General features: G+C 40.0%; 1 protein-coding gene across 2 annotated transcripts in view; it reads left to right on the top strand.

Moving 5' to 3' along the window:
• The first annotated feature begins 790 nt into the window (after positions 1 to 790).
• begain (brain-enriched guanylate kinase-associated) overlaps positions 791 to 12,205 on the top strand; it is a 60,356-nt gene continuing 48,941 nt past the window's right edge. The window contains exons 1-2 of one of the 2 annotated variants that reach the window (XM_085442442.1): positions 791 to 2,461; positions 7,000 to 7,031. In XM_085442442.1, coding sequence (XP_085298568.1) covers positions 791 to 2,461; positions 7,000 to 7,031 — 1,703 coding nt within the window. Of the gene's footprint in view, positions 2,462 to 6,999; positions 7,032 to 7,248; positions 7,356 to 12,205 lie in introns of those variants that run through there. The other variant, XM_085442443.1, reaches the window with a different exon arrangement.

Genomic DNA, 12,205 nt, shown 5'->3' with positions numbered 1-12,205 from the left:
ACATCATGGTCCCTGGTTTTCTTCCTTGTTTTGAATTCTTAGTTAATGTTACTGGGTTTTTTATTCTAGTGTTTGAAGTTTTGAAGTTAGTTTTCATAGTTTTAGTTTCTCTTTATGCTGTACTGCTTTTGTTAACAGCTTAAAATAAAGCTCGCTTTTCATTACACTCCGTCTGCATTTAGGTCCAGCTTACACATCAATCCTGCATGTGGTCACATTATACAGATTTTATCAGAGTCATATAGATCAGAGACCAAGAGTTTCCTTCTATTTGCTATTGTATGTATTTAGTTCTGTCTCCTTTCTTTCCTGTCTTGCCCATATGTGGTCATACTGGTTTGCAGATTTAGGTCCAACACAACAACAATGTGTGACAAATTGATCTGTGTCTGCTTTCCTTGCCTGCTGCACAGAAAGCAGATTTCACATGGTCGCTGTGGTCAATATCACTGACCTGGATATCCAGCTGCTTTCCAACATCATCCATGTCAATACACAAATTCATTATACATGCCCACATACAAACCACTGGTCGCCTGTTGATCTATAATGCTATTTTAAAAAGGAAAAACATAGAATTGATGGAGTTACCATATGGTAATGATTTGGTTGGCATCCAGATGACTATCAGGCCTCTTTGGGATCTCGTTGAATACTGAGCTGGATCAGTGTAAAGTGTGTCACACTGCAACAGCTTGGGTGCACTGTTGGAAGTCAGGACAACTAGGGCAGACAATTAAAACTGGGCAAAGCCAGAGGACAGAAACCAATAGGACTGACTGAGCCTGACATGGTTCATTTATGCGTTTCCATTTCAGATGATGGTCCCAGACTTGAGTCTGTACAGAAAGGATTACCAGAGTCTGTGCAAATTAGAGGAAGGAAGGCAATTTACATGGCTACTTTACGGCGACAGCGTTCCAGAGCAACCTCAACTCGGCAAGATCGTGGTTCCTGCTCTTCTACGGCATCTTGCCCCGTCTTCTCTGGACCCTGCAGTGACCATGAAGAAGAGCCTCAGCTGCGTCGCCAATCCTCTCCTTTACTTAAAGGTTCCTTTTCCAGCCTGCAGGGGTCTGTTTCATGCATGCAAGGATCTTTGTCAAGTCTTGACGAACCTTTGTCTAACTTTCCGAACTCTTTACCCAATCTCAGAGGTTCAGTCTCTCGGATAAAGAGGAGATCACTTGGAAGCCTGGACAACTCCATCCCCAATCCTATTGAGAGAAGTAAAAGCCCTAGTCTACAGAGTGGCAACGGCAGCTCTAGTGATGATGATGGAAGTTGGGATACAAACAGCTGGAGCTCAGTGGCCACCTGCTTACTACGGACTCCTATTAAGCAAGACAGCAATGAACAGTCTTGCAACACTGATCAGGTGTCCTCTGCTGCTGAGGGTGAGGATGAAATCATTTACCAAAAACTTATCATTTCACGTCCTCCTGCTAAATCTGAAAGCAAAAGAGACCATGATCATGAGAATACTTGCACAACACAAAGGAAAGATGCCGGACTCCAAAATATGTCATCATCTTGCAAAAATGCTTCTTCGGTCTTATTCCATCAGTGTGGTGAGAAATCAGAGGACAGGCGCAAGTTCTCACAGTTTCTAAATGAAGTGACTTGCAGGGTCTTAAAATCAAATGGTGGTCCTCTTCAGCAACCGTTCATTTTACGACATAGCGATCTAACTCCTCCACCACCTCCACCAACTCCATCTCACACACCACTACATTCTGCCTTAACAAATCCACCGCCACCATCGACATCAACAACAAACTTATGGTACAGTCCAACCAGTTCGAACCTTCAGCCGATTAAGGAGTGTGACTCCAAAGATATCACAAGTTCCATCCACCAGTGGAGCAAGACATTACCAAGCTGTAGGATCATAGAGCCGAGAGAAGTCCTAAGGAAAGTAAAAGAAGAGACTCACTCACACCCAGAGCCCAACCAAGAGCTATGTCCAAAGATCCAAGCACAAACCCCTACTGGGAGACATTATCTAGAGACAGACATTGACAGAGTGAGGCAGCTGGATGAACTGGTAGCTAATGGCACCCTTGGGAAAGAGAAAACTGAAAAAGTGCTTGAAGAAGGTATAGGGAGAGTAAAGAAAAGGGAAAACAGGACTCTGTGGGAGAGAAATGGAGGCTTGGGGATGGAAAAAGAGAAGGAGAGGGAAAAGAGAAAAGAAGCCTCCTGGGAGAGAGACAGAGGAGGTGAGAAAAGGAGGGAAAGGGACAGAAAAAGAGAAAAGCTTTGCTGGGAAAAAGTTAGATGGTCAGAAAGAGGGCGGGAGAAGGAGAAAAAAGTTATTCCTACCTGTTATGAGTCACCTTATCCTCATCTGGCTGCCAGTGGACGGAACAACCCCTGCCCTGTCTTCAGCTGGCCGGAGCAGCAGTTTCCGAGAATGTCCTACAGGTGTACCTCATTGCCCAGACCTCTAAATGTTGCTGTGAGTACATTACACTACACTTAATTGTTCGTTTGGTGGTTTGGTTTAAAAATACATATACATAGAACAGAGATCATCTAATGTATGTGTTGGAGTTGAAGTTATTTCCTGAATTAATCAGATTTGATTTCCAACATGTGAGGTGTCCCTCAACACCTCCGTTGGCCATGTCTGCAAACCACCATCTGCTTTTATTAATATGCAATAATGTTCCAGCTGCTGTTTTTGATATGGTATTGAACAGGGTTGCTTTAGCCAAGAATTTATCACCATTTCAAGAGGTATAGTCCAGCAGGAAGTAATTAGCACTATGTCAGTTATGAATAACTACTTCCTGGAAAGCCTGCGTTCTTTAAACTGTGAACAGCTTATGTGAAAACTGCAGAGGATTTTTGCAGTTTGATTTTCAACACAGCGGATCAAAATGAGGACTGCAGATACACATCCCACATACTTTGAATTTTATTACATGATAGACAGTTATTACATCATGCACAGTAACTTTATTTTGCGCTATTGTGAAGATAATTGTCGTGATCATTCTAAGAAATGATCAGTTTGTGTTATGTTTTCTCCTGCAGTAAGAGTAAATGCAGATTGCTGGAAATGAGAAGCCAAATGAATAAGATTACACAAGCCTCTGATGAATTCACTCAGTCTTTATTCAAGGCTTTGATATAGTGTATTGCATCACATTCGTCTTTGTTAGCTGAATATTACTCTTCTCAGACTTATTATGTAGATGTGACTCATTTATGTTTGCTGTTTTGCTTAATTGCATCTGACACATGACCCACTTGCCATACAAAACTAAATCTGAAAACATGATTATTCATTAGCGAGAATCTGAATTATTCTGTGCTGTATATGCACAGGAATGCATGCACATAACATACAGATAGCTCCATAAGTATTTGGACATTTGCTATCCATCTTTTGAATGTTTGTAGGGCAAAAAGATGTCGATGCATTTAAATGAAAAGTAAACTAGACCACAGCAATGCTTTGAGAATACCCTGGCCATTGAAAATGTGCATTTACCAAGAAAAGATTTGTTCAAACTGCAGCTCATGTTATGATTTTCAGTCTATGATTGAAAAGAATAGGTATAAGCATTTGAACAATTACACAAATTCTGTAGTTTTTGCCTCCATACTCCATCACAGGGGATTTAAAGTCACTGGGGATATGAAGAGCTTTATCAAAAGTATTGCATCAACAATCTAGGAGTTACAGTGCCCTATTTTCAGAGGCTTAAAAATAATTGGTCAGTTGAGAAGGTAGTTTCGAGGCCTATTTTCTTGTTGTTCTATGACACATTAAGCAGACAAAATATCTGGAATCAATTTCAAGTGTTGAACTTGTATTTTCCAGCTTTTTACTGAAATTCTCAAAATGAGGTCCAAAAAGTTGATGCAAGTGAAGGAGGCCATCATTAGACTGGGGAAAAAATAAAATAAAATAAACCTATCAGAAAGATAGCAAAAACATCAGGTGTAATCAAACAAACAGCATTTGGCAACACCAAAAGACCAGAGAGACCACAGAAAACAACTAAAGTGGATGAAAAAGTCCAGTCAAGAACATTTTAAACAGATAGGCATATCTGTTGTGGTATAAGCTAAACATGTAGTATACCTCCTTCTTTGCTATACTATGGGTTTTACTTGGATGTTTCTACTTTTTCTGGTCCCTAAAGTCTACATGAAGAGATGTCTTCATGAATGGAAGGTGCAAACCACTGGTTACACACAAGAGCAAGCAGGTCAGATTACACTTTGGCAGAAAAAACATCTGACAGGGCCTCAACAGTCCTAAAAAAATAATAATTTGGAACAGATGAAACCAAGATGAAACTGCACTAAAATGATGAGAAGAAAAAAGAAGGGAAAAGAAGAGAAACAGCTTGTGATTCGAAGCATACACCATCATCTGCGATAGCATGGGCATGTAGGTCAGTGGAGCCAGGTCACTAGTGTTTATTGATGATGTGATTGCTGGTAGAGGTAGCAGGATGTATTCTGAAGTGTTGGGCTGTGCTCTGCTTAGATTTAGCCAAATGCCGTAAAACTGATCAGACAGACCTTCGCACTACAAATGGATAATAACCCAAAGCTATTGTACTAATACCCTGCTGCTAAATGGGTGAACTTTGACCAACGTCCAACAGTAAGGAGGAAGATAAATGTTTGGGATGTCGCTTTCTGACTAGAACTTATTCACTGGATGTCAGCTCCCTAGCAACTGTTCAGCCGATGAGTGGGTGTATGTATTAAAAGGAATACATTTGGCAAAAAGAGAGAAAACTGCTGTATGGCAGCTTTTCACAGTTAGTGGCTTGCAAGTGTAGAGATGAGGTGGGCGCTTCTTTCAAGGTAGGAGAAAAAGAAGGAGAAGTGTCCTCTGCAGTCTGGAGGGCAAGGCTGAAATACATCTATTACAAAATATGTGATGAGCTGAGATAAACTGAGAACTTGTAATTGAGACATAGTGAAGTTATAAATTATCAGTCAGCAGCGGAATGCATCCTAACAATACAAGAGTATACCTGTGAAATACAGCAGTAATTAAACATGAAGCAAGTATGTGGGCTAATGTGTGTGTTTCGATAAAATCATCACCTAGTAAATGCAAGCATGGCGTCCTGTGAATGACCTTCATATTGGGATGAGAATAGCAGATTTACTGTTAAATGCTGTAGGAGCAGTGATTCAAAAAAGTGTCATGAAAATAATGCTGAAAAATATCCACAATGGTATCAGAAATAATTCTAAGAAGAAATCCTAACGATTACAAAGTTTTTAAAAAATACTAATTAATATTTTTTATGATAAAAGTTTTATCAAATGGTAATGTGAAATGCAAGATGGCTTCAAATCCAGGGGGCCTTCTGTGTGGAGTCTGCATATTCCCCCTGTGTCTGGGTACTCAGACATCCTCCTACAGTCCAAAGACATGCATGGAGTTGGGCTAACTGGTAATTCTAAATTGCCCATAGGTGTAAATGTAAGAGTGAATGCTTGTTTGCCTCTGTGTGTGAGCCCTGGCGGCATGTCCAGTGTGTACCTGTCTCTCACACTATGACAACTGGGATAAGCTCCAGACCCCCCATGACGATGAATTGGAAATCAGAAGAAAATGGATATTTAGCTGCCCAAGCTATGTACAAAATAAATGACAAATAGTGTTTGTCAAGTCAGTACTTTTTAATATATGTCTGCTTTTTGTCTCCATTCTATCATCATTTAGCAAAAGCGAGTTAAAGGTTAATATTTTACCTTTTTCACTGAATGAAAGTAAATCCATGTGAGCTGATTATCATTCAGTGATGCCTTGCAGGAATGCCAATTCTATCCTCCTCCCCCTCTCTCTAGGCTTGCCCTCTCCACACAGAGGGATGCTGGGATGGAAGGATGGACGTGGAGGTGGGGGGTGGGGGGATTACTGAGCGTTGTCTCATTCAGTAGCTGTATGAGTCATCCTGCTGTATCATTCGCACTGTTTGTAACACCCACGCAACTGCGTGAAGCCCGGCTTCCACACACTCACCAATACGCACTGCAATCTTGTAGTCCGTATGTTGAAGCTGTATACCTTTAATATACCTTGCTAAATCCTCACCAATGAGACTGACGTGAACCTGAAAACATACCAACCTACTACAGCACCAAAACAATGCGTGACTTTGTGGCCACTGTAAAGTTCATGAAGAAGACGGTGAAATTGGGAGTTTTTTATGGCCATGCATGTAACTTGTAACTGCATTAAAATAATTCAATGTAAATTCTTGTGAAATCCTTATTATTTACAATCTATATGCAAGCTATGACCAGTCTATTTATTTGCATTCATGTGTAGATATGACAGAGCAGCACTGAGTATGCTCAGTACTGAGTATAATATAGCTAGCCATCAGTTAGCTTATGTTATAAACACTAAACAGCGTTAGCAACCTGAAGCGACTAACTTCCACATAACAAAGTGTGGTCCTTTTTTTCTACAGATTGTTGCATATCGAAATAAAATACGAAGCGCTCAGCAGTGAGCTTCATGTTAGGCAGATTTTTGTGTTCCCTAAGGTAGCAATATCTTCATTCTTCAAAACAAGAGAGTGGTATCAAGAAAGAAATCTAAGAAGAGTACTTCATTCTTTTAGACTTAATTTGCAACATTTTTAGTTTTGTTTACCATTTTACTTTTTTGTACTTTCCTCCTAGCAACTACAGTCTGCAAGTCTGCCTCTCACCCTCGGGCACTTTCTCTCCCTTTCTGCAGCACACAGCATTTTTCTTTTGCACTGTTAATCTGTCATTTCTTGCTCTGCCTCTCTCCTCCTTTCACTTAATGTTCTCAGAACTGATACAGTGTGTGAGAGTGAGGAAATAATGGATATATTTGTTTGCCGAGACACAGCCACTCTGAGAGCTCGTTAAACACCAGATAAGAGGTATTCCACGGCGTGCAGTGGCAGCAGCGGCGCCAGATAAATCTGCTTGATAAATATATCTAATCATTTCACCCGCTTCTCTTCCTACCAGGAATCTGATGGCGAGACGCAGCATAACACAAGGTTGGCTACTTTCACTTTTACTTCCTCTCCTCCCAGCAGTTACACCTTCAGCCACACCTCTCCTCTCTCTCTCTCTCTTCCCTCTTCTCTCCATCACTCCCCTAACCCCTCCTCTTCCAGAACACCTCCTCCTGCTCCATTCAGTTCACAGCTCCCTCTCTCATTTTCTCTCTCTCCCCCCTCTCTCTCTCTCTGCCTACCAGCCCTGTCTCCAGTCAGAATTAGGGGAGTCTTTTTCTAAATGCATGCAGCTCTGAGGGGATGCACAGGCACATGAAAGTAGTGATTTTATCTGCTGAAAATGAGGCAAATGGCATATAAACGGTAAGGCAAGGAAGCGAAGAAGTGCATGCCTGGTTTCATTAGTGGCGCTGAGATAAGTGTGTGTAGTTGCTTTGCTGCACTTGTGAAAGTAATGATTGTTGTGAGGGCTCTTCTGTAGCTGTTGTGCCTCTCTGTTCATGTGTTGCATATTCTGAGCGCTTTGAGAAAGCGCTGGGTAGACTGCTCTGCATTCAACAGTACACTATGTTTGGAGAATGTGACTACATGTTGTGCAGCATACTGGAGTAAAATCTGAAGGTTTTTTTTACTGGAAGTCACCGCATGTAAGTTAGGTTGGTCATGATCGTTTGGTCAAGTTGAACTAAACTGGTGTAACTGGTGTTGTTGCTTAGGGGTTATTATTGTCGTCTGGATTTTAGTGGTATGAGAATAATGAGTTACCACGTTTTTTTTCATAGCCCTCAATTTACTCCCATAATATTTCACTGAGTAAGAAGATACCACAGAGAGGCTATTACAGCCCATCATGAGAAAGAAAGTTGCTCTCATTAAGCCAAACTCCTCACCTTGCATTTGATGAGTTGAGAAAAGACGTGATAGATGGGTGTGATCACTTTGAATTTCAGTGAGGAAATCCTAAAGCCTTTAGTGATGCATTGCCTTTAGGTGGCTCTATAATCAGCATGTCAGCATAACATGATCATAACATCTAGAAGTTAATTGCTTTCACCTCCGGTCTTAACCTCCTGCTAGTGAGGAACCATTGATTTTGGAGATGATCCCTACTTCCTGTTACATAATTAAAGCAAACAGAACCTTGGATAAAGTGCAGTCTAGAGGGAAACTTTGAATCTTTGAAGTGAGTTTCAAACCTCCTGTACAGTGGAGAGAGCTTTAATTAATGTGGTGCAAAAACAAAGGAAGAGTGAACAATGTGCGCTAACCTTCTGCCATTTTAAGCTATATTAACTCGTAATTAGTTGGAAGATGGCACTTTGTATTTGCAAATGGTATGGCTGTGGAATGGTGCTGCACATTTATCCAATATTCCTTGTCAATATGCAATCTATGTCAATCACAGTGATGTAATTTACACACTTTTGCATATCCTAAATGTCTTTTTTGATTGTGTTTAATACTGAATGTGTACGCGCCATTTAACTTCAATATTTACTGTAAAATATTCTCAAAATGCAGTAACACAGTATGCTGGCAGACAAATAAATGAATAATTAACCAGGCAGCTAGGTATCTTTCTACTTGGAAAACCGAGGAAACAAGTCTGGTTTCCCCTTTTCCAAGGATCCTATAAAATATCATAACATGCTTCTTTCAATCCTTTTCACTGTATTTAACTAACTGTAGTTTTTGCACACAGATATCCTGTTGGTGCGTTGGGACCAAAATTATTTCATTGCATTTATTATTATTATTATTATTATTATTTTAAATTATTAATCATCTCAGTTGGATTTAGAAAAAAGATCATTCAATAGCTGATACTTTTTTTCGGGGCTCAGTTATCTTGGTTGCCAGGATGGTGTGTCAGGCATAAAATATCCTTGCTAATATACTTACCACTAATTTTCAAAGTCGTGCTTACTGTGACATAAATGTGCGAATTTGTGTCCAGGAAAAATGAACATTATTAGATTTTCTTTGCTATTTTACCATGTGATAGGCTGGTATGACCAGAGATGGGGAAATGTCCCTTGTCCATGCAAGCAAATTATGCTAATCATAATATATATGGCCAATATATAAGGTTTCAAATAATAATGTATGGATATGTGCAGGTAATCCCTGTTAATCAAAACCTCAGGCTTCAGACTGCTCCAAGAGCTCAGTTTCCAACTATTGATTTTCTACTCTTGGCTCTGAATACTGTGAAAAAGAAATCTTGAATATGGTCATCTCAGGCTGATGCTCTGACTGTGAAAAAACAGTCCCATACACGTGCTGTTGAAAATTTCCAATAGTGAGGGTCAGTCAGTAGAAAGTTAAATGGAGAGAATATAAAAATGATTGGTTCAAATATAGTATGAACTAATGGGCTCGGTGTAAGATAAATATGTTTTGGTTTTTAACTGCCAATCATGCAAAGCTACTCTAAATCTTGTGCAGTACAAGAATAAAAATATGCAATTGGAAATTAACATAATAGGTCCACTTTAAATGAGTCCAAAGATGAAAATTAATAAGTGCTGAAGTCTGTCCAAACAAACCATCAGCTCCACCAACCCCTGCAGCACAACGAGCTCTGCTCCTCCTCAGTTTTCTGAAATGATTCTTGTCATAGATAATAAGCCAAAGCTTACCACCAAAGGCTGTTTTGTACTTCACATGCAAGCTGAGTCAAATCAATGCCAATAAAATTGAGATCATTGTGCACCGACAAACCCTTTCAAAGTCACGGTCTCCATATGAAAGAGCGCACTAAGAGACTACTAGCCAAATAAAAGCCAGTTTTTATGAGATTTAAAGTAAATAATTGAAACCTTGTGAAAAGTCTTGTATTTTGCATGTTGTGTACGTGCATAGTAGATTGCAAGCACTGCTATTATCTGATTTTCAGATTTTTCATAAGCTCTTTACAAAGTGATTTGAAGACGAAATCTGAATTTTCCTACTTTCTGACTGTAATACAAATATCACTATCAAACTAAAATTGAAAGCTGAAAATAGTGAGCACATTGCATACTGTAAAAGAGACTGTGTGCCAGTTAAGTCAAAAAATAACTGCTTACTGACAGATGAAAAGGTTACAGCTTTATAACTTTTTTTCTCTCTTTTCTGGTCTCAAAATAACAAAATTCTTGTCCCCGTTCAATCTTTCAAAGAATTCAGTGAGTTTTCATTAATCCGAGGGTAACGGAAGTATCTTTGTGAACTTAAAATTGCAGCGCTTGCTGAGATTGAATAAAGCAAGGACAGGAAAGGGATTGAAAAGCAGCCAAAGAATAGAGGGCAACTGCTGCATTAGTCCAACTCCTACTTTAGTTTTCCACTAATGTTTCATCTTCCCTTTATCAGATGCATCAATCCGTGATCCACTTTTCCACCACCATCAGCTTCTTAACGACATCAATCGCCTGCTCTGCTTCACTTAGACTTTTAGGAATATGCCTGAAGAAGCTTTGTTTGTTCATCTCTCATCTCTTCCTAAGCACGTAGCTTCCAAAGGCAGATGCTATACAAAGTCTCCCTTCAGGTTAGCCTGGAGCAGTTTACCACCTCTCTGCTCTCTCATTCTTCTAATTATTTCCAAGACCATGAGCTCTGGGAATCATGCAGGAGCCGTTTGTTAGGGTCCACTACTGTAGCGTGTGGAGCTGGGCGATGTGGAATCTACTTTGGAGCGTTCTCAAGGGTTTGGCTCTGTCTTCGAGCGTGCACATGTACCCATATTCTTTGATTTAGACCGCTGTGCATCACATGTCTAACTCTTAAGATGCCTTCTCCCTTTGACGTCCCACCTCACCACCCTCATCGCTCCCTGGACATCTGGAGATATGCCTGTCTGCTGCTGGCGTTTATACAGCTCCGTAAAAGCCAACAGGACAGGGTCAGCTGAGCAACATAAGCCTCTGGTGCACATACACATAGAGTAGACCTCAAGTCTCTCAAAAGCACAAAGTCCATGTACTGTATGTCAAAAGAGTGGGATGCGTGGCATTTTAATGTGACCGATAAAATACAGAAGATAAAGGTCTTCAACTCAGAGGTTTTAACTCAAGCTTACTGCCCCTACTTGCTTGTGTGTTCTCATTAATGCATTAGCTTCGGTCCTGATCTTTCTGGTTCAGTGTCGTGGTTCTGACGCTCTTGCTGTATAAACAATAATTTGTTGACACGCTCTTGGCAGTGTGTTGAGCTTAATAATAGAAGCGGCTTTTTCCTCTTAAAAGAGGCTTTTTGTCAAACAAATATACAGCTCTGTTTCTAGCTACATGTTGAACAAACTGCGCACCTATTGCACCCATTACACCTCAGTAAATATTTCATTGCACCCTGGAGGGCTGTGCACATGCTGCTGTATGTTCGGCCCACATGCGCATAATCACTCTGAGCCCCGGTGGCCTCCTGTGGTTTAATGCATGGTGGATTTCCAGATGTCCAATCTGGACGTGATGATAAAAAAGAAAAGGCTTTAAGGTGAAAAGAACAGGATTCTTTTTTCAAAGACAAAATGTGGCCATTGTAGAGCTTTGTGGTCTGCAGCGCTGAGCTGTCCTACAGTACGACGTTACGCTGTACTCTACAGAAGGGAATGTAGGGCTTTAGTCAGAGATTAGAGTTAAACCTATAAAGTCAGTTATCACTGGATTTATATCAGTAAGTTTGGTAAATCTGATGTCTGTGGAAAAAGAAATTAATAGTTTCCTCTATTAACTATAATATTAGGGATTTATATAGTTATAAATGTCAACAAAAAACCTATATATGGGCTCTTAAAGTGGTTATAATTAATATTGCATTAACAATGTATGACATGACTCATATGTCAATGAACCTGCAGAGAATTGTGCACTTCCTCTGTGCAGTTTTACTATGTGCTTAAGTTTATCGTTTCCATTTTATGGCTTGTTTGTAGTTACAGCAGACAGGTTTTTAAATGCATTAAGATGAGATAAAATAACACATAAGAGGAGTGTTTAAAAGCTACAGTACACGGCAAAATATTACCATCAGCTGTCAGTTGGTAGAAACCAAAAACAGCAAAAAAGAGAGAGCATCACATTTAAATTCGGTAGGTGTAAATGTATGCTAACGTCGCTAACACAGCAGCTTTAAATGCAATAATATGTCAGTGTGTTGAATGAATATTGAAGTCACGCTGTATTTTGTATGAACCCACATACGGGGAAAACACAAACAAGAGCAGAAGC

This window comes from Copadichromis virginalis, linkage group LG19 (assembly GCF_057382275.1).
Source record: "Copadichromis virginalis isolate Kocher_CV1m ecotype Utaka linkage group LG19, C_Virginalis_male_GT1.1, whole genome shotgun sequence".
In the NCBI taxonomy this organism is placed as follows: Eukaryota; Metazoa; Chordata; class Actinopteri; order Cichliformes; family Cichlidae; genus Copadichromis; species Copadichromis virginalis.
This window is presented reverse-complemented; position numbering and strand designations above follow the sequence as displayed.